At 34.3% G+C, this 23,041-nt stretch overlaps 1 protein-coding gene across 15 annotated transcripts in view; it reads left to right on the top strand.

Moving 5' to 3' along the window:
- The window catches only part of MYT1L (myelin transcription factor 1 like), a 118,934-nt gene that overhangs the window by 65,669 nt on the left and 30,224 nt on the right, over positions 1-23,041 (top strand). For 9 of the 15 annotated variants that reach the window (XR_005557262.1, XM_039348063.1, XM_039348062.1 and 6 more), the window contains 8 exons: positions 1,102-1,192; positions 4,069-4,176; positions 8,313-8,524; positions 10,366-10,613; positions 15,003-15,239; positions 17,132-17,253; positions 17,615-17,677; positions 18,137-18,205. Coding sequence is in view for 12 of the 15 variants with exons in the window: in XM_039348063.1 (XP_039203997.1) it covers positions 1,102-1,192; positions 4,069-4,176; positions 8,313-8,524; positions 10,366-10,613; positions 15,003-15,239; positions 17,132-17,253; positions 17,615-17,677; positions 18,137-18,205 (1,150 nt within the window). In the remaining 3 variants the exon portion in view is untranslated. The remainder of the gene's footprint in view (positions 1-1,101; positions 1,193-4,068; positions 4,177-8,312; positions 8,525-10,365; positions 10,614-15,002; positions 15,240-17,131; positions 17,254-17,614; positions 17,678-18,136; positions 18,206-23,041) is intronic. The other 6 variants (XR_005557263.1, XR_005557264.1, XM_039348060.1 and 3 more) reach the window with 1 other exon arrangement.

Genomic DNA, 23,041 nt, shown 5'->3' on the forward strand with positions numbered 1-23,041 from the left:
GCATTGGGCTAAAACTGGGAGACTATGAATTCTAGTCTTGCCTGAGGCATTAAGCTACCTGGGGGAGTTTTGGTCAGTCCATCTCTCTTGATTCTAAGTAAAAGGCAAGGGCAAACCACTTCCGGGGGAAAAAAATGCTAAAAAAAACTGTAGACTTTTTCAGGCAACTACAAGCAGTCAAGACTGACTCAAAGGCATCCCCCTATTCCTACCCCTTCAAAATTATTCTTCCTTCATGAGTCAGACCACATATGTTTTGAGCTATGCACTCTCTTGCAACCTTGAATCCTGAAAATTTGAGATCCAGGAAAATGGACAATAGAATTGGCCCCTCCATCACCCAAATGCAACCATTGCCCAGTATTTTTTTGACCATGGAGAATTACAATCCTGTTTGCATAATAAGCCAACTTCCTGGCTCTGATATACACAACGTACCCACATTTCTTCAAAACTTTCTTGCCCACCTTCTTTATTCCTCATAGTTCTCCCTTTTTTGCTCCATCCCCATTAAGTAAAGGCAGCAGAAAATCATCGTTCTGATAGCCATGGGATTCCAACTGCCACTGAACTTTTAAGAAGCAATAGTTCTGCATACTAAGCCTGTGGTAGGCCTCAGAACCAGTGTCTTTCCTGCCCACTTCTGGCTGCCCTGAGATGAATCGGCTTACATGTTATGCTATATTGACTCCAGATACTGGATGCCTATTTTGTGTACATAAATCAGTTCATTCTTGCGTATATATTTCTTAAAATGGCTCCAACGGGCCACTGTGCTCCTCAGTACTTTTGCTCACTGCTTGTGTATGCAGTCTTTTGCTTAACTGTCACACCAGAGACGCATTAACCGTTAGGTTTCCTTCCCTTCATAACCCTGAATGTTTTAACATCATCCTGCGTTAATAAATACACTGCAAGCCCTCTTTCCCTTCCCAGGCTTGATTGGCGCTACCTATCCCATGTCTGTTTTCAGAAATGCTGATCGTTAATGAATCTTGCTTTGTACTAAAATAGCTTCCTATAAACTTGGACTTGAAATCTTTTTCTTCTTGTTGTTGTTTCCACACTCCGCTGTTTCCTTTCCTTCTTCTTCTTGTCAAGTTCTTGCCATGCATGAAAACGTTCTTAAGTGTCCTACACCAGGCTGCACAGGCCGGGGCCACGTAAATAGCAACAGGAATTCTCATCGAAGGTAAGACCCAGCTCCCTGAACAGGCAGATTTAATGTTTCAACACCTTTTGTGGTCCTTACGGGGTGGCGAACATCAAAATGTTTGGGGGCTTATCTTGAAAGGTCCAGATCAATAGCTGTCTGATGTTTGATTGGGCAATGGTAACTTCAAGACATGGTTAATTAATTCAGGATTAAGCCAAATTTCAAAACTGATTGCATGCAATTGAACTTTCTAAGTTCCTTCAGGATGCTATCCATAACTATCCTGCAGAAGGCAGAATCTAGTCACACTTTGGCACAGTATAATCCTAATCTGTGATTAAGCCTCAATATTGTGCTTCAATATTTCACAGGCATTTTGGTATTTCTACAAAATGATGTTGCTGCAACAAATGTTCTTTCTTTTTTTTAATAGCTTATTAGAAATATTGAAATCATGACTCAACTTTTCTATAAATGTTGATCTCTTTACTTCTGAAATCTTGTTTGGCTCCTGTTTCTTTTTTTGCCTGCCTGTGAATTGCATACTAATCGATGATGTCTGCTTATTTCACAAAAATTATGCTGACTGATTATACCCATAATAGGCAAGGACCTTTTGGATATAAGATTTTAACACTAGTGGCTGGCAAAAAAGGAGCCTCTTTTTTATTGCCTGATTGAAACCTGAAACAGATAATATAATTGAAGAAAGTAAAAAGACGGCATATGTAATTATAAGTAGAAAGAGTCCTTTTCCATTTTGGTACCTTGTCAATCACAGTTTGTAGGATTTCCAAAGAAAAATGCTTATAAATAAGAAATTAATGAAGCAAGTAGTATAAAACACATTACATTTTTTATAGACTGACATATCCTACACTTCAATGAGGAAACACTTAGGTAGTCTTAGGTAATTCTGTTCAGTTAATATGAAATCCTAAAACATTAACTTTTTTTGAAAAAGTGTATTTACTAAATACAAAACTGGTTGTAAAGGGGAAGCTATACAAGGCCACAAAAATGTTCACCCTGTTGAATTATTATGGATATGATGACATCATGGGTTGTCAGACTATTTTAGCTAGAGGTACCTAGCAAACAATTCAAGCTGTAAATTCAGCAGGCCATCATAGATGGATATTATTGTGTATACTCAAGGAAATAAAAAATTCTCACCAGCAACAAGGAGATGGTATCAGACGAGAGTCAGTGTTTCAAGAAAACTGCGTGGCTAGTTGCTAGATCAGAGATATGTTCAGATGAGCTGAAATGGAGGCCTATTCCACCGTTACCACTCCACACATCAGCTTGATTCATTTGTATCAGTCTACCTTTGATAGACTTGGCTATGCCAGATTCTTCTTGGTGTACCCATGTTTTCTCCACTTTTCTACTTTCTAGCAGTAGCTTTCCCCCTTACTGTGAGATTTGATTTTGATTCATGCTCTGAATCAACTGAGCTTGGATCTGGTACAATGAAGCCTGATGCTTTTTCTGCTGTTTTTTGGTCTGGCTTTTCATATCTGGTTCCCTTAATGCCTTATTACGGTCCTGCATGTCATCTGAGGATGAGGCCTCAGGCAGGGTCATGACCCCAGAAAAATCTTTCAGGATTTAAATGATGTCTTTTTCAGAAGTTTTGAATTCTGTATTCGATCCCGAATACAGTATTCTTAGAAATGTCTATCTCAAGTGATTATTGTCTTTGAAGAGATTAAAAAATTCTGGTTGGTATTATTTTTGTTTATTTGCCTTTTGTCCTGGTGCTTATAAAGAACTGCATTAGGAATGAATGATACTTGATGATCGCAAAGTTTTTACTAATAAAGAAGGAAGGAAAACTTTGGTCCCACCAAAGTTGGATTCGGAGGATCATAAAAGGATGTTGATGAGCTAATGCAGTCCACACACTGCACTTTTTGGACTTCTGGGCTATGTTTAGGCAATATTCTCTACTGTATTGTACAGTAGTTTCCCTAAAACTCTTTGGATTGATGATCCTGAATAGACACCAGGAGTTGATTTAATTCAATTTGACTCTGAGAACATTTTTGATAGTTATGTGTTGGCATTCTAGTTTAACTATCTATTTTTTTCTTTATATTTTATTTCATTTTCTATCTGCAATGTCCTTATGGATTGATGCCCGGATTCTCCCAAGGGAATTTTCCTCAATTTCAACAGCAAGTTAATTTTTATGTCCTTTTTTTGTTACACTTTTTTTTTCTAAATTCTAATCAGCACAAGATTATTTAAAGCTCCATCCTAACTAGTTTTATGGAAAGTAAACATTGCTGAATTCAGTGTTGCTCACTTTCAAATAAGCAAGGATTACAGCCATATTCTTCTCTGATTTTTTAAATAGCAACAATAGCACCAGCAGCAGTAGACAATACAGTTGGCAGATAGGTATGAAATTCTGCCAACAGTATTGAATATTTAAGTCTATATTTGGTTTGCCTGGCAGCAATGTCCTCCTGAATATTTACAACAACACCAAACTAAAGCATAATTTGTGGCTTATCAAATGGAATACAACTCACCAGCTTCTTGGTGGCTAATCATCAGCTCATTAAGCTTTGTTTTTGTAAAAACAGTGGGAGGGCAGAAACAATGATAACTAAGCACCTGGACTGTCACAATGTGTAGTTGGGAGATTCTATCTGGCTTCATAGGTCAAAAGATCAGTAAAATTAGTCATGTATAGTGGAAGAGGAGTTAATCTTTTATGGCAACCCTGTGATTTTAAAAGCAAATTTTGCATTCTAGAGGATGAATGCTGGGCATCAAGACATAGTTCCTCCCCCCCCCCCATTCAGCCAGCTTCTCCTTTATGTTTACAAAAAAAAAAAAAAAAAGCTCTGTGAAGCTATTCTGGATGGGACAATTACATTTTCTTTCTGTAATTGCAGCCTCTCCGGATGTCCTATTGCTGCAGCAGAGAAACTGGCTAAAGCTCAAGAGAAGCATCAGAGCTGTGATGCATCCAAATCAAACCAGGCATCAGATCGTGTCTTGAGGTATACAGAGTTGCTCTAACACTTAATAGTGTATTCAAGATTAATTGAATAAGAAGTTAATCTTAGCACTAAAAAAATATGTCACCCTTGAACCAGTGTTTAGAATTAGGGCTTCTGGATCCTGTTTCCAGCCTTTAAATGCCTACCAAATACCCTGGGGGAGGGTGGGTAATGTTTCTCTCTCTCTCTCTCTTTTTTGGCAAATATCAATAAAGCTGAAAAGCTCATTTTTGTCTTAGGCATTGTTTGGTGTAAAGCTGCCTGCTGGAGTTCTGAATCTATGAACAGTGTGAAAAAAGTTGATATCTTTGGGAAATAAACTAATATTTACCGGTAAGTCTTGTTTTTTCCAGCAGGCGTTTACTAGTAAATATCAGTTTAAATGAAAACCAGAAGCCCTACTTTCAACATTTAGCTTGCAAATTTAAAATTATAATTCAAAAAAATGTATCAGTAGTTAGGCTTAAAAGATTTTATAAGAAGACTGGCTGGCTTTATAACTTTATAAGAAGTTTTGGCTGGCTCAGTATCTTCAAAAAAAAAAAGAACAGGAACAACAAGAAGAAGAACAAGAAGAAAAAGAAGAAGAAAAAGAAGAATGCTGATGTACCTGTTTATTTAGTTTATATTTTTATTGCTGCCAATAATTCCTGAACCATCTCATTCCTCAGGAATATAGGCTGCAGAGTTCATCCAATGCAGAATCTTAGGCCTTTGCTTAATACAGGCAAGAAAGGTGTGATTCTTGAGGAATTTGAAAGTCAGACATTAAAAAGATACTCATTCCTAAGGTTTACTCTGCTATCATATTTATTAGTTAGAAGGGGAAATAATACATTTTTTAAGCTAAAGCAGCAAAATTTACCTGATTTTCCCATACCCTTTTTTCCCAAAGATTTATGTTTGAAAGAAGTAATTGTTTATAGGAATTAGAAATTACAGGATGTCCAAACTGGAAGTTATAGATTTAGATTTCATTCATATACCTCATAGTGATATTTCTAATGTTATTGGATCTTAAGAAAGTATGCTATGCAAGAAATCTTCATATACAATGTTTTCTTTGAGTCAGATTTGAAAACTCAGCTACTTGGGATGGACTCCTTTAATGAGCTAATCAGTTCTTTCCACCCAAATAGCAGTGTATTGCGCTCTATAGTAGAATGTAGTGGAATATCACTTCATATCATGGTATTAAAAGTGATCTGGGAAAAATGTTATTTAGAGCTACTTTGGTATGTCTTCGGATACCATGTGTAATAAGAACTCTTATTGTCAAAAATACATTCAGAATAAATATGCAGACATATTTGGTACCTAATATTTTAAATTTATGTTACTTATGAATACTAACCTTACCCTGTAACTGCAGAAATTTATAATGCTTATAGATTTCAAGTCTCCCCATTTTTCATAATTGGAAAATTTGAGAATCAGAGTATGAGTAACACACCAAATTATGTGGATACTGCAAACCAAGGATATTCAAATTTCATAAATATTTTATGGCATATTTTGCAATATAGTGTAGAGATAGAAGTAAAATTAAATGTATGCATCCTATAATTTTAGTGTGGTTTTCCCCATGCTATTTGCCTGAGAAAAATTAAGATTATTTTTCAAAAGGGTGATGTGCTTTTGCTTATGCTCAAGAACATTGGATAGTTTTAAGTTTTTAGGTGAAGAGTTTGTTCCATGTATTTTTCCCATTTTCAAAAACTATTTTTGCATAGTTTTTTAACAAACATATTTATTTTCCATCCTTTCTACTGCCCCCCAAAAAGTTAGCATAATTTTATTATTGTGCTAAAACCTGCTGTGAGGCTGTACAGCCCTTGTAAGGACCTAAAGACACGACTTTGCCAGTCGGCTTGGGGCCTCATCGCAATGGCGGTGGTTGATTGAGTAATAACAGATCCCACCACCTCCCCCATGCCACTCCCACCCTCCCTATGTGTCCTGGGATGTACAGTTTGATTTTAACATTTTATGTTTTTATTAAAATGTAACTGTAAGCTGGCCAGAGTTCCTCCATGGTATGATGGGTGGCCAATAAATTTTATAAATAAATAAATAAATACATAACATACATACATACATACATACATACATACATACATACATACATATTTTCTTTAATGAGAAGTCAGATGGATTTTTATTAAAAGCAGCATCTGAATGCAGATGCCTCAAATCAATGTTCTGACAATTTTTCTTTTGCCTTTAAGATTGTCATGCCTCTCAGGTCATGATAAGTGATCTAAGTTACATTATCATCTCAGATATGACTTCTCCACTGCTTTTATCTTGTACAGATATTTAAGGCGAATATTTTGAAATTTACCCTGTACTATCTATGTTTTTACTAATTGCTCAATTTGTTGCTCTTTCTCCACCTTTTTGAATTCAAGCAGAGCAACTCACAAGCAATCCATATGTTTAAGTCCTGCATTTTCTGGTATAAAGAGAATTGAAAACTATCCTAGCAACTATAGTGCTTTATTTTTTACATTGTCTGATAAAGGAAATTTGTCTTCCTTTTGATATCAGCAACTGCTACAAGATTGATTGCCTTTGATGGATTACTTACCATTTCCAATATAGACAGGGGTCCCTGAGGAAATCCCATTTTACATTATGAGTGGAATAGGCTGCATTAAAACATGCGAATTTTGTTTTTATTGTAAAGAAATTATGAAATGTGCAATCTAGAATAAAAAACAGAATTTGTTGCAGTGAAAGAGTAGCTTTGATTTATTTCTGTTCATGTTAGTTGACAGAGCTTCACCAGGGCATGGCCATAAATCTATCTTTAGAAATACAGACATGAAGAGGTTAAGATAGATTATTTATTTTAAATACAGTTGCAAAAGCAATTTTTATAACAACAAATATCAGCTACTGTAGAATGCAGGAATCTAGTCTGTATGTATATGCCAGCGTCAGGGTTTCAGTCTATATCCTTATACAGCAACTGGCTTTTTGCTGCTTGTCTTTTAAATCTTGGATTTTGATGACACTTGTTGGCTGTTATTGTCTTAGACTTGTTATTTCTGGCCTTGCCAGTTTCAGATCTCATGCTTATAAATGTACAGACCCAAACAGTTTTTATTCATTTTCATGTCTCAAAACATGAAAATCAAAAGGTAGAAGTAATTATTGTATGTTATTTATACATAAATATTTAATTATATACCGAGAGCAATTATTTTTTCCTTGAGGGCACAATCTGAATTTATCAATCTGAAAATATATATATATATATATATATATATATATATATATATATATATATATACATACATACACACACACACACACTAATTTTGGGTTACCCTCAGAGAATGTTCAGATGTCACACATTTACAACCCACAGTCTCATATACTTATGAAGCAAGGAGGTAAACATGTTTGACGTTCTTCATCTTTTATCATAGCATGTAAAAAAGAAACAAGAATTATGGAGCTATCATTGATATCTGCAAAAAAAAAGGACAAAAATAGCTGAAATTGTCAAGTCACCACGTCCTTCAAAAAACCCTCATAGTCATGTTCCAGTGTAAAACTGTTCTAATCTAAATGATTCCTGGAAAAGGAAGAAAAAGTAGATATGAGATGTATAAGTCTCCTAGCAACTTAGGTTCTGAACTGAACTGGGAGAATGTCAAGATCAGCAGTAAAAATAGTTTCAAGATCAGCAATAGAAGGAAGGTTTAGCATAGTTTAATCACTGATCATTGGGGAGTCAGTGAATAAACTTGCTATCAAATCATATATTTCCCATGCCAAGAATCTACTATTTTAGATTAAGACACCATTCTGGAGTTTGTAATATACCAAGATAATTGCTAAAATTTATGCTGTTTCCCATACAAGAGCAAAATATACATTTAAAAAAAATATAATACCTAAGTTTAAAAATACTGTTTAAAGAGGACTTTTTCCTATTTTTATATTGTTAATCATGTGTTGTGATGGCAATTCATTTGTTCCCAGTTTTTGTTCAACAGAGTGATGTCCAAAGTATAAAACACTTCTGCCATCTGAAAACAATAGATAGAAAAATTTTATTGTGTGTATAATTTTAGGCTATGCTTTTAATAAGACATGTTTTTTTTTTCTTTCTCACTTTCTAGGCCCATGTGTTTTGTTAAGCAGTTGGAAATTCCTCAGTATGGCTACAGAAACAATGTTCCTACCACAACGCCCCGCTCCAACTTGGCCAAGGAACTAGAGAAATACTCTAAGACCACATTTGAATATAACAGTTATGACAACCATGCATATGGAAAGAGAGCCATAGCACCCAAAGTACAATCCAGAGATGTATCCCCCAAAGGATATGATGGTATGAGATGCATATTCCTAATGCATTACAAAATAAATATAGTTGAGAAACTGTTAATGAAACTCCCCTAGCTAGCTAGTTTAATTTCCCATATTACAGTTTCCTACAGGTTTGGAAGTAGACAGGGAGATACACACCTCCTTTATTTTCCTTCCCTTGAATGAGTGGCAGTGTGCTCACCTGTTGCTGAATTTATTTTATTCAAATTTTGACAGCAGTTCCAAAATACATTACATCACCTGAATCTAAAGTTATCTGCTACTTTTCTTCTTCCTTTGAATATTTATCCACATATCTAAATTTACAGTATATGTTATCGTGCAAGATAAATAATTCCACAGAAATGTGAAGAACATAAATGTGTACACATTTCAATGCACTTCAAATTGACTCGTTCCCTTATTTTTTGTAGTGAAGAAGATATTATAAACTACAGAAATACCCATGAGCTACATTTGAACCTCTATATTTGGGGGTTTACTGCCGTGATGGCTTTCCATGATATGTTTATTTACTCATAGTTAACATAAAACTGAAAATAAAATGACAGTACAAGTTCTGCTTGTGTATGCCTTCCCCTCCATCCTGTTTTTTCCATCTGGGTATCCTTTACAGCTGGATTATTTCTCAGCTAGATAATCATATTAATCTTTTGCAGAAAATTTCCAAATCCAACATACTGGTGCTATGTCCATTTGATTATGTGCCAGTCTCTGTCAATTCTTAGCAACTACATACTAGTAGTCCCTGACTTACGGCTATAATTGAGCTTGCCATTTTGGTCGTTAAGTCATGATGGTCATAAAATGAGTCACCATGTGACTATTCCTGACTTTATGACTTTTTGCAGCAGTTAATAAATGACTACTGTGATCATTAAATGAATCCGTTGTTTGCTATGGAGTATTTTTTGCCAGAAACTGCTTTCTGGCAAAAATATTGTAAATTGTGGTCACGTGAGTTCATGATATCACCACTCTTACTTTGCTGTGGATGCCTAAAGAAGTGATCTAGAGAGTGCATTTTAGTTTAGGTTGACTCAATTATAAATTTATATGTACTGCGAACAGCTTCCTGCAATATTTATTGATTTTTGTTATATATTCAAATTCTATAATATACTCATTTGCCTTTGAGACAAGAGGTTTCATTAAAAGGCTTAGTCATTCTAATGCATATTTAGAGATTAATCAGAATCAAATGGAGAATGACTGGCAAAAAGTCAGGGGACAGAGGAAAAGGAAAACCGCTTTGAAAGGGTTGCTGTTATGGGGAAAATTAGAAGCAAGGGCCACATTGTTAGTTTTGTGCAAGCTCTTTTAATGGGATTGGTCAGTAACCAGCATTTAAGCATCTGTCCTTTCCTTGCTTCTAACCAACCAGGTATTTGTGTAATGATGTCAGAAGTTACTAACAGATTTCTTTCTTGTGCTTCTGGATAGTTAGACTATACACATAATTGTAAGATGACTGGAGGACAATAGGGGAGAAAATTCTGCTTTTGAATCAAATATATTTATTTGTTTGCCTGTCTGTAGCATTTTTAATCCCTTCATTGCAAGATATTCCAGAGTGAAAAAAAAAATGAAGTAAACCCAAGTCCTCAGAGTCATTTTTTCCAACTTAATCTCATCCGCATGTCACAATAGAATACTTGGTTGATTATTGTTTTGCCTTTTTGACATGGCATCTGGGTTTCCTGTGCCAAGAAGACGCACAGAGATATTATAAAAGCTTCATGGAAGAGTGCAGCTCCTTTAAAATACAGCAGATTGCATCACTTCTTCATGGCTGTCCATAGACCCCTTTGGAGTCATTCTTGCCCTCTTTCCTTTCTACAGCTAAACGTTACTGTAAGAATTCGAGCCCAACCAGCAGCACAACCAGCAGCTATGCACCTAGCAGCAGCAGCAACATGAGCTGTGGAGGAGGCAGCAGTGCCAGCAGCACCTGCAGCAAGAGCAGCTTTGACTATACCCACGACATGGAAGCAGCACACATGGCTGCTACAGCTATCTTGAATCTTTCCACTCGCTGCAGAGAAATGCCTCAGAACCTCTCCACAAAACCTCAGGATCTTTGTTCTAGGGTAATACATTTGCTTATCTGTATATATTTCTCTGTATTCGTGCTACATTGCCCATTAAATGCTGTTTTTAACAGCCTATTTCTATACAAACAGAGTTCAAGCATGAATTCCTGTAAAGAAACTGAAAGACAGTATACGTCTCCCACATCTAAAGTAAAGATTAACAGCATGTTTTCTCCTACCATTCAGAGAAACTAGACAAGAATGTGTACTTTCACCATTGCTTTTTCATATGTGTGTGGATCCTTTGGCTATTAGACAATATAGAGATTTATAGAGCAGTATATAATTCAGTTGAACAAAAATTACTTTTATTTGCACACAACATTCTTTTGCTTATTTCTAACCCTCATATTACTATTCCAGTATTGATGTAAATGATAGCTATCTTTAGCAAATCAGTATATTCTATTAACTGGTCCAAATCAGAATGGATACCAATTGGAAAAAAAAATGGTTACTTATCCATTTAAAGGATATCAGTTCCATATTTGTACTGAATCCATTAAATATTTAGGTATTTGTATACTAAAATGTATAACTCAGTAGTATGTAATATAAATCAAATAGAGAAAGAAATTTCTTAATATAAATCAAATAGAGAGAGAGGTTTCTTCAGGAAATAGGAATAATTAAACCTTACCCTTTGGGAAAAGGTGGACACTCTCAAAATGAATATTATTCCCTGATTAATTTATATTGTGGGACAAATTCTAGTATATATATCCAGAAAATAAATTTAGAAAATAAATTCTTTGTTTAGAAAATTTTTAAGAGTCGCTTTGATTCTGAGGCAATCTTAATAGAAAATGCAATTACCAATCAATGAAGGAGAATTTGTTTTTCTGAATCTAGAACTATGCTTATCTGTTTTCAAGTATTAACTATCAGAACCCAACATTTGCTGTTAATTTTCCAATTTGGGCGATTTGGAACACATATATTGGTTGGATGGATAGCATTAGGATTCAAGTATATTAAAATTCTAGTATCTCAGAAACAATTGTGTTAGTTAGAATATGTTTAATAAAATAATATTTGACACCCTCCTTTTGACTTTATGGAGAAACCCAACTTTAAATATAGGAAAAAAAGATGGTGATTTGGTAAAATTGGATAGAAGCAGAAATATTAGTTTTAGATTAGCCAACTGATGATGTTAATTTTTTAACATACATTGTGTTAAAAGATAAATATCAACTATCAGTTGTAATCTAATGACAATATTTACAGCTACAATATTTGTTAACAATATTATATAGACTAACATAGTGAATTCAAGAGTTTCTGATTACGGTTATTTTTTCCCCCAAATGAGCACACTAAAACCATACTAAAAAGAACCATAAATGTGCCCCGAAACATCTGTAATAAACATCAGCCAGTTTAGCATATGAACTTCACTTTGTATGTTATTTGTAAGATTTATGGATTTAGCCAAGAATGCTAAATTTAGACAGAAATATTCCAGGTTAATTGTCTTCAGTATGTTATAGAGACATAGATGGAGGTTAAGATTTCACCTAAAAGTGTTTGGAATCATTTTAGAATTGCTAATGTGTTTAGTAGATGAAAATTAGAATAGGCAACCTTAAAAGAAGTGTCTTTTTAAATAATAATAATAATAATAATAATAATAATAATAATAATAATAATAATAACTTATCTCTTTAAAAAGGCAAGCTTATGATAAAACAGAAGACATATTTTCCATATTTTTTGTTAGCCTTGCAAAGGATCCTCTCTCATTTATGACCTTCCCTAAGGTGGCAAGTAATCTTGTGGCTTGCATGGGTCATGGAAAGAGGTCTTACTAGACCTTCCCTATTACTAGTGGGAGTGGAAAAGGGTGCTTTTTCATACAGCAAATAAAATCAGCTAGGGCTGATGGGCTCACAAGTCTTGTTTGTATGCTGAGATCACACCATAAAAATTTGCTCCAACTTGATCCTCTGAAAGAACAATTTTGTTCATATATGAAAATAAGAACTGATACAATTCGGATTGAATAAATTTCAACTTTATACTGGTTCTATCACCAAAGTATTGATTCTACCTTGCAAGCTTTGCAGCCATAGCTTATAGGCTTTCCCTTGCTCTATCTAATATGGCTATTTTAGCTTACTCTACTTTAAAGATTACAATGCTCTCTTAATAATCACTTGGCATAAGGTGAAAGGAATTAATTGAAAAAACAAGAAGAAAAGAAAAAGGATTTTTTAAAATCAAGATTATGTAAGACATTTATTGGGATTGAAAAAGCACATTTTAAGTGTATTTTTTTTCACTGTGAAAAAAAAGTCATTTTTAAGGGCTTGTAATTACTGCCTGATGAAACTCTGCTTCCCTCATGCAACCACTAGAGGGCTGTGCAAACAAGCTGTTGGAAGGCAAACCAAGATTCTGTCCTGTAATTGTAGGCCTAAAAAACATCCTCTACTCTTTCAAAAACGAAAAAAGGTGTTTTTAAAATTTTAATTTAGCTTTCCTGCTTCCTAAAGTGAAAGTATGTGCATTATATAACTGTGGAAGGAAATATAAGAATCTATCTGAGTCAAATAGAGGATCTTTTACTGTTCAGTTGTTCTCCCCATTCATTTTATTAGCCTTTAAAAATAGGGTTGGGTTTGTTTGTTTGTTTGTTTCTTTGTTTTCTGATGCTAGTAGCATTAACCCTAGTTAGGAACAAAATGAGATTAGATTAGTTTAAAACAAAGGGGTCCCTTTTTAAAATCAAAATGATATTTTGGAGGCAGTTAATGCCACCTTCAATCCTCACAAAGGAATAACCCAGATGAATTAATTAGGAAAGATGTTCTAGTAGACTAAATGATGTATAGTTCATTTATTTTTATTATTTATTAGATTTTTATCCTATCTTTATTATTTTTACAAGGAGGAGAAAATACCTAATCTTCATTTCTCCTCCTATTTTCCATATAACAACAACTGGGTTGCGCTGAAAGAGAGTGATTAGCCCAAAGGCGGGACTAGAATTCACTTTCTCCTGGTTTCTAGGCCAGGCCTTTCGCCACTACACCAAATGGCTCTCATTTAGGTAGTAAGACTGGGAAGAGATTTTTTGTGAGAGTGTCCCTTAGAAGGTGTAATAAGGGAAACAAGTGGAAATTCTTCCCTTTTAGGCTTGAAACAAGATTTCTGGGATAGGGTTTCTTTCTTGGGTAGCTATATGTCCCTTGGGTTTAATACCCATCTCTTGACATTCTGGGAGTTATCACCTGGGAAGGAAGATTTGACAGAAACATTATTTTTGCTCACTAGAAAAGGGCAAAGTGAGAGGGAAAGGCACTGATGGTGGAAGAAGATGAAAAGTGAACTTCAGTCAAATCTACTTTTCATCTTTCTCACCTAATTTTTTTATTAGTTTATCAGAATATAAAATACAAAGAAAATGAAATTTAGGGAAAATTAAGGGGGAAAGGGGGAAAAGGAAAAAAAAGGCGTTGACTTTTTTTTAGCATAGTAGAAGATAGTAACAATACAACTTTTTACTTTTACACCATAATATATACTAGCCATTTCTACAGCAACAAACCCATCTAATCGGGACAAACAAGTTTCATTTTTTTCCACCACAAGCACAAAATTCAAAAGCGGTTTCCAAATGGAAACTAAAATAGATATGTTCTTTTCTTTGAAAAAAGCAATCAGTTTAACCATCTCTTGTTTTTTTTTTCTTGCTGTGGTAAACAATATATATTTCTGTTTACGCTTATTAATCTTTATAACTATCATCATTTATATTTAAAAAGGGGAAATCCTTTTTTTACATCCCATTTTAAAACTCTAAACTTTTCTTTAAAAATATTTAGCAAAAGGGAAAGGCAGAAGAAAAATGCCTTCTTTTTCCTCTGCCCTTCTTCAGTTGCTGTGAGGAATGAAAGGATCAGGGATTTTTTTCCTCATGCTGAAAGGAGTCCCCAAACAACTTTGTGCAGTGTACATCTCCATTTCTGTGCCTTTTACTGCTCAGTTTGGTGCCATTTGCATCAAAGACTTGAAAAAGATTCTTCTTCTTTCCTTGTGCTATAATTTTGACTTGAGGGGGTTTCTGTTCTTTCTGACCTTTAAAATTGATACATTTCACTTCAGCAACTTTTTCTCAGTGCTTGCTTTAAGAAGGTGCTCCAAGTCAATCCAGAATGATATAGATGCCAATACAAACAACTGAACTAATCAAAATGGTGAAATTACTCCCAGTGAAATATTTTCAAATATTTCTTTTAGAATGTTTTAAGGTTGCCAAGGAATGAAACTGTTTGTGGGTACAGTAATTCATTTTACTGAACAAATCTTGATAGTAATGAGCTGAATTGTCTTCTTTGGTGTATATGTTGTGTATGTGTGTACATGTGTGTTTTTATCCAGAATCCTGATATGGAGGTAGATGAAAATGGGACATTAGACTTGAGTTTAAACAAGCAACGACAGCGAGATGGCTGTTGCACCATTTTGACGCCGCTGGAACCAATGTCACCACAACAACAGGCTGTGATGAATAACAGGTGTTACCAGCTAAATGAGAGCGACTGCTGGGATTTACCTGTGGACTACACAAAAATGAAACCTGACACGATAGATGAAGATGATTCCAAGGAAATTAATGTAGGTCTATTTCATCAAATTCCCCAGCATTTCTTTCAAGCTATTAGATTTCTAAAGACTGACTAGGTGAAATGCATTATTAACAATGGCTTGGGCAAAGATACTTTACTGTATATCATTTTTTTTAAATATTGATTGAAGCATTTCATTATGTATTTATAGTAGGAATGTGGTTGATCAGGGTATAATTTACTTAAATGTTTTTCAGAGTTGGCATTTTCATTTATCTAGGAATGTTACAATTCAGTGGTAGCTTATTGAATTCAAGGATTTATTCATGTTTATGGAAGAATTATTTAGTTAGTGAAACAGAAGGCATTCCTCATGCACATGTTTTCTCTACTCTTATATTGAGGAAATCTATTATCTATTCATTCTAAGGTAATATATGAACAAAGCAAGGAATAAATAGAATTACATTAACTCTTTATTCTTGCTGCTGCAATAACTACAAAACTCAAAAATAGTAGTAAAGACAAAAATTGCCTTGTTAAATGCTATAGTTTACCTTTACACTATCAGTAGTAAAGAATTGAGACATGGATGTTTCCTCCTATTACTATAGTAGGGAACAGGTAATTAGTTTGTTCATGTCTTTGGTCTCAAGATGCTGATGTTTAATGCCAAATCTGTTTGCCTCAAGACCACCTTCATCAGTATTTGCTGTTGGGTGAGGCAGCAGACTAAAACTTTACAGGTAGTTTTTGACTTACAACAATTCATTTAGTGATCATTCAAAGTTACAGTGGTGCTGAAAAAAGGTAAGTTAGGTCCCTTTTTCATACTTGCAACCATTTCAGCATCCCTGTGTCACAGGATCAAAAATTGGCCATTTGGCTACTGGCTCATATTTATGACAGTTGCAATGTCCCAGGGTCAGGTGATCACCTTTTGTGATCTGACAAGCAAAGTCAATGGGGAAGTCAGATTCACTTAGCAACCATGTTAATAACTGCAGTGATTCACTTAACAACTATGACAAGAAATGTCATAACATGGGGCAAAACTCACTTAACAACTGTCTTGCTTAGCAAGCAACAGAATTTTTGGTCTCAACTGTGATTGACTTACAATTGTGTAAGTCGAGAATTAGCTATCCTAAAACTTGCTTGAGTAAAGGTGTTATGGTCATCCTCTCAGAAATCTGCCCAGCTGGGTTTCAGCTCTTTCAGTTCTTCAGCAACTTTGATGCCAATGAAAGGAAAGGGAATTGATGCTGATTGTAAGAGAAAAAGACTCCATTCTTCTGATAGTGAGATGTGAGTGCCTATATGGTTGGTTTGGCTGTAGAAATAAGCTCGAGATTCTGTTGGTGTACCCAACTACCAAGCTTGTGTCGTTGGTCTTCTGGAGGATGGCAGAGAACGCCCACCTTTGATATCTGAGGGACTTTAACTTTCCTCCCTGGAGGGAGACTTGAGTTTGGTCTAGCGGTTAAGGCATCAGGCTAGAAAATGGGAGAGTGTGAGTTCTAGTCCCACCTTAAATGGGAAAGTCAGCTGGCAATCTTGTGCCAGTCACTCTCTCTCAGCTCAGCACAGAAGCTTTCACTATAACAGCATTGTTCTATATTGTGCACAATATTTTAAGAGTTTTGTTAATGACATGATGCTTTTAACAAGAGGCATGAATTTGGAGCAGCACCTATCTTAATTAAATATGTACTGAATGAAATAACCATGAGAGTTATATAGAATGTTGGGTTATAAAGACCACTTCCTTTTAATATAATATAGGATGCTATCTGCACTGTAAACATTTCAAAGTTGTTACTTGTGGACTTTTTCTCTCCAGAGGAATAAACAGAAAGGTCCTTGACTTCATTGGAAATTTTAGCAGTAAGCACAATAGCATTCCAATTAAATATGGTTTGTTTCTTACTTTCATTACAGCCAGAAGATTTAGATCCTTTCCAAGAGGCATTAGAAGAAAGAAGGTATCCTGGGGAAGTCACAATCCCAAGTCCTAAACCCAAATATCCTCAATGCAAAGAGAATAAAAAGGATTTAATAACGTAAGCATAATGTGAGGTGAAATTATTTTTTACTCCTTTTTAATCTTATCTTTTTCTTGTTGTCTTATCTGAATAAACAAGTACATATATGCCTTGCAGTACGAGCATGCAGCATTTGCAGCATATAAATGTTTCAGACTGTCAATTAAGTTTAAGCGATGAAGCTGCTTGTCCCTAATGATGCTATATTGTACTGAGATGCCATTTCATTAAATTTTGTTCATTTTGCAGCTTTTCTGATAGGATGCTTAAATCCCCCTTGCAGACATTGCAGCTAAACTGGAAACAATGAAACTTTTTAAAAGTTTTTTTTAAACATACTTACTATTTTGGCTGTTTTTTTGTTTTTGTTTGGTGGCAGATGTCCAACACCAGGGTGTGATGGGAGTGGTCATGTGACTGGTAATTACGCCTCACATAGAAGGTGTGACTTCATTTTTTTCATGGTGGATTCTGTCTTTTCAATTTATTGTTTTCAGCTTACCTCAACAATGCTGTCAAAGTAAAAATGTTGAACTCTGTGTTAACCCTTTGAGTAATAAATGTTGATCTTAAGAGCATGCTAATTTGTGTGTTGTATAAACGTCTTGTTTCTTTTAAAACAACTACAATTTTGAAATTTTTAACTTTTTAAAACAGTTAACCCATGGATCACTAATGCTTTTTTATTATCTTGTCTTTTTAACAAAAATTCTACACATTTTATAGTTAAACATATTCAGAGGGTTAACTTATATTACCGAATGTAATATTCCAGCACTTGCCCGCCCCATCGCTTTTCTGCATTATAATTTTTAATTTAATTTTTAAACGTTGTGTTTGTTTGGAAAATCTTGGCTTAAAAGAATATCAACTTACTTGACTGTCCTGACCTGTTTTACAGTCTGTCTGGCTGCCCGCTGGCTGATAAAAGTATTCGAAGTATGCTGGCCACGAGCTCACAGGAACTCAAGTAAGATATGATGAAAGCCATCCCTTAAAAAAAAAATAGTATTTAAAAACAGAAGTTTCTAGTTTATAAAAGGACACAGTTAAGCAGCAAATCACAGCAAGGATAAGATAGGGTATTTTGCAATGTTTCGAATGAAGTGATAAACTACAAACCTAGGATTCAGGGCTTATGAATACCACTTTGTTGAACCAAACCAACTGAGAATTTCTTAAGCTTGTAATGAATCATCAACACAAATAACAGTAGCTGCTCCATTATAGGATTTTCAAGTGAAATGAAGAAAGGTAACCAAAGAAATCTTCAACTGTAACAAACTTTGGATCATAGCATGATTTTTTCCATTAGTTAATTGTTATAGTTACAGAATGACATTTGAAGTTATAATAGCATGCTATAATGCTACCTTGTTTAGAAATTTCCGTTGTAAATGTCTAAAACTAGGTATAAAAAATCTGGATCTTTGAATGAAGTTCAGGTTTTAGAATAAATTAAAAAAAATAAAGACATAAAAACTGAGCAATGAAATAATCTGAGGGGTTTTGTTGCCTTATGTAAGGTGGAATGGAAATATCCCTTTGTGATCCAAAAATAAACTTCAGAATCCTCTACATTTGTAGGAAGAACGGGAATGATAGAAACATTGCTGTTTCTGATACTGTGATTGTGCCTTGAATTGTGCTGCCTTAAGCAGATATCAAATATGGCTCTATGACTTGGGAAAGATCAGGACATAGAAAATGACATTGTTGCAAACACTAAAAGAAAACAGGATTAAATAGTATCAATACAATACAGTATTAGAAAGAATTAAAGAGATTGTGGAACAAATATAAAATTACCATTGATAGGTTCCAGGCATTGGTAAAGAAAAAAGAAAAAAAATTCTACAAAAGAAATAGTTAGATTCCAAAAATGTAATCTCAATTCAGGCGATCCACTAAGGAGTTTGGCATTTTTTGTTTAATCTTGACTCCATAGTTCAGGTATAAACTGAATTGGTTTGCAAATAAAAATGTCCAGGGAAACAAGGGCTGCTGCTGCTGTAGTTCAAAAAAGTTGGCCAAGATAGTGTGAAATCAAGGTAGCATGAGGTGGTGCTTTTACATTCTGATTTACCTTGCCAGACTGAGTTACCAGGCTGTCTAGTAAATAAGAATGAGAAATAAAACTGATTCCCTTTGCTTCCTGAACTCAACAATTTAACTTCCAAGTCTTCTCTGAAATTTGAGGGATTCTTTGGAGCATATGGGGATCCATAGAGAGGAATTTCAGTTGCAGTGCTTGCTTATGAAATTTTAGGTAACTCAGTTCTTTCTAAATTAACTCTTTACTAGCAAACATTGCCATTTATTAACAAACAAAAATAAAATAAGGTTTGCTTGATTTTAAGCAAAGCAGTTCAGAAGCATCATTAGTTTAATGCTGGAAATACTGCATTTTGTTTTTATTTCTGTTGTAAATTCACAAATTGTGAAATTGGGGCAAGGTGATCTACCTTGGCTTGCATAGCATTGAACTTCCATACCAATCATCCCACGCATCAACAGCAAATTGACCTCCTTGTTCCCATGTGGAGTCAAATGATTTGTTCTTGCTGCATTCTGATCCACTTCCTTCATTTCTCTTATCTTATTTTTACTTCTTGTTGCAATTCTCATATTGCAACTTCCTACCTCAGAAAACCAACATAGCAAGAAATATAGATAGTCATAGTGTCAGGTTTCTACCTACAAAATCCCCATTTACCTTTCTTGCTGCTATTTGCATATATTACCTGTATATGCAAGCTAAACATAAGGGCAAATACTGGTTCTTTCATACTCATAAATCACCAAGTTGCTTAGTCAGGTGAATCAGCCTGATTATGACATTTCATATCAGAATAGTCACTACAATCAAGAATATTAAACAGAAAGGAATACAAGGATAGAATGCAACTGTCTACCAAAAACTTTATTTGCATAAATAAGCAGGAGAGAAATTTCTAATGAAGATTTTAGAGCTAATTACTTCAACAGCAATTCTAATCTAGAGAATCTCGTGTATAAAATCGTATAGTAAGTGAGAATATTTTGATATCCCTGGACCGTGCTTTATACTTATGATGAAAAATGTAGAAATGTAAAATAATTTTAATATGGCTCCAATTCATAATAGATTTGGATTGTTTACTTCCAGCAGATTCACAGTAAGATGAATGACAGTTCATTTTTGAAAATGATGGTTATTCCAGAAAAGCTTTAAAAATAGAAAGCTTAGCATTGGTTCTTTTGTGTGGAACATCCATCAGTTTGCCAGAAACATTAAGAGAGGTTTTAGGTTTATAGATATCTGAGATTCAAACCAAGCCGTTTTTGGCAGCACTAGTTGAAGCAGAAACAAGAATATTATTTAATCCTTTCTAAAATTCTCCTGTTTGTCCCCTACGTAGCACTTGCCTGCTAGGCATAATAGCAAAATATCTTTCTGTCTATTTTTGCTTCCTACAACTAACTCTTGACTTTTCTTTCTTTAACATACAAAGGTGATACGTTCCTATTAATTTATAAAACCTGGGTGGAACTAATTGAGCTTTTTTAAAAAAAATAGAACTTACCGTAAGAACAATAGGGAGAATATTGTTTTTCTATTTCCAAATTTTGGAAGTTTTAAGAGCAATTCTGCTGTGCTCCCAAGTATATAAGTTCTTGACTGCTTTACTTGATAGTTTTAATCTTGCTTCAGTTATTTGCATTTAAGTTTGCTATCTCTGAAAGTACATTACTGCCATCAAGATTAAATTTCAGTATCTGAACCTGATATATAGATTCAAAAGCATACAAATAGTTTTTATATTTTATGTATCTCTTGAGTTATAAAGTATGTAGGATCTAGAATGAAGGAAAAAAATCACCATCTTGCCAAAATGTTTTGCAAAACAATATTTTTGTTTGATTCCTGAATAAATTTAGAGATACTAGAAAATGTATTATATAGTATACTGTAATATAGGTGCAATCAATTTAGAATGATAAAGTTGGTGATATTCAATCACTTTTGGCTTTATTGAACTCTTTCAACCTTCTATAGACCAGAGGTCCCCAAACTCTTCAGCTCATCAACCCCTTCATGGTTACAGATTGTTCCTCTACCCACAAGAAAAATTTTATTTGAAAATAATTAAATAAGTACTATTTTAACTAATAAAATTACAAATAAACAATAAAATAATAATAGATCCCTTGTTCAATCCTATCAATCTTTGACCTCTTTGGAAACCATACCATAGACTAAATAGTGCACCCTTTCTCAGCCAGGATCGTAGAAATGTTACTAAACATCTACATCCATGGATATGGAATTATGATTTAATGTTTAAGAAAAAGAAAAAAAAATGACATGAAATATATCCTGCAACTAATTGATTGAGTTTTCCTTATTGTAGAGTTTTGTTATAGAGTTGATATTTTTCTCATGCGGGGGAAGTGGATTAGCTTGACTTCAGTTTTTAATTAAAATGGAGGAAGAACACTATATCCTTAATTTATACTGGATTATGTAATAAAAAGAAATCTCACTGAGATCAGTGGGATCTATTCCAAAATAAATGGATATAGGAATGTAGCTGAAGGTAATTTGCTATTTTCTTTAAATGTGTGTGAAACAGTCAAATATCCACGGTGAGAATTTTATAGTATGTGTGTGTGTGTATGTGTGTATAGCATATTTGTTAAATTAATAAAAATCATACCTAAACAGATTTAAGATTCCACTGAAAAGCTATATGGAAATGAATTATTTTTGTTTGCAACAAACATTGCAATAAAAGATGCCATACATCATTTGGGGATTATCTCTCTGTTGTCAACATGTCTTACTAAAATCTCTTTCCAGATCTTATACATTCTTAACTATTCAACATTCTAAATATCCCAAAGTAAGACAATACAGGTGTTCTTCGTTCAGCAGCTGTTCAAAGATACAACAGCACTGAAAGAAGGGACTTAACAATTGTTCCTTGTAATTGCTGTGTCCCATGGTCACGTGATCATCATGAGCTTCACAGTTGGCTTCCAACAAGCAGAGTCAAAGGGGAAGCCAGCAGGAGGTTGCAAATGCCAATGTTATGACTATGGGATACTGCAACACATAGGATTTGCCTAGTAAGGGCAACCGAATTTCCATAACTGCCACTCTAAGTTGTCATGGTCACACGGCATTACATTTTATACTAGGTTGCTTGGTGACAGAGTTGCCGGTCCCAATTACATTTGTTAAACAAGGACTACTTCTAATGGCACATTCAGATATTAGAAAAGCAGTCTCAAATACAATCCTAATTGTTGTAAAGTAGGTTCTAATGACTACAAATGCAGTCGCTTTGGAAGTCTCATATTTTTATTTTGTACATTATGATATACATATACTATTTGATAGTTCCAGTGGAATATCTGCATATGTGATTTCTATTTTGTTGTTATTGTTGTTGTTAACAGCTTGTAAAAGCACTTTGAGTATAAAATATTTGATTATTCAGTTCTTTCTTTAGCACAATAGAAAGATTGACAACTTCCACAATCTGTTTATTTTATTAATTACATATTCCTCTTTTATGTGTAAGCCACTCTCGGAATTACCCTGAATAAAATGTATCATCATCATAATCTTTCTAATTTAATTGTGTAGTCTTAAGAGCCAGTTTCAGAACCAATGGCACTGACTGATTTTAAGATCAGTTAAATGTACAAATATGAATTAATTAAAATATGATAAACAATAACCACAGACATAAACAGTATGTTGTCTAGCAGAAACCTATATTGTTTCCTCAGGAAAATATCTCAAAATCTACAGAGG

The sequence above is a fragment of the Crotalus tigris genome, unplaced genomic scaffold, assembly GCF_016545835.1.
Source record: "Crotalus tigris isolate CLP2741 ecotype Arizona unplaced genomic scaffold, ASM1654583v1 scf7180000018117.651136, whole genome shotgun sequence".
Lineage (NCBI taxonomy): Eukaryota > Metazoa > Chordata > Lepidosauria > Squamata > Viperidae > Crotalus > Crotalus tigris.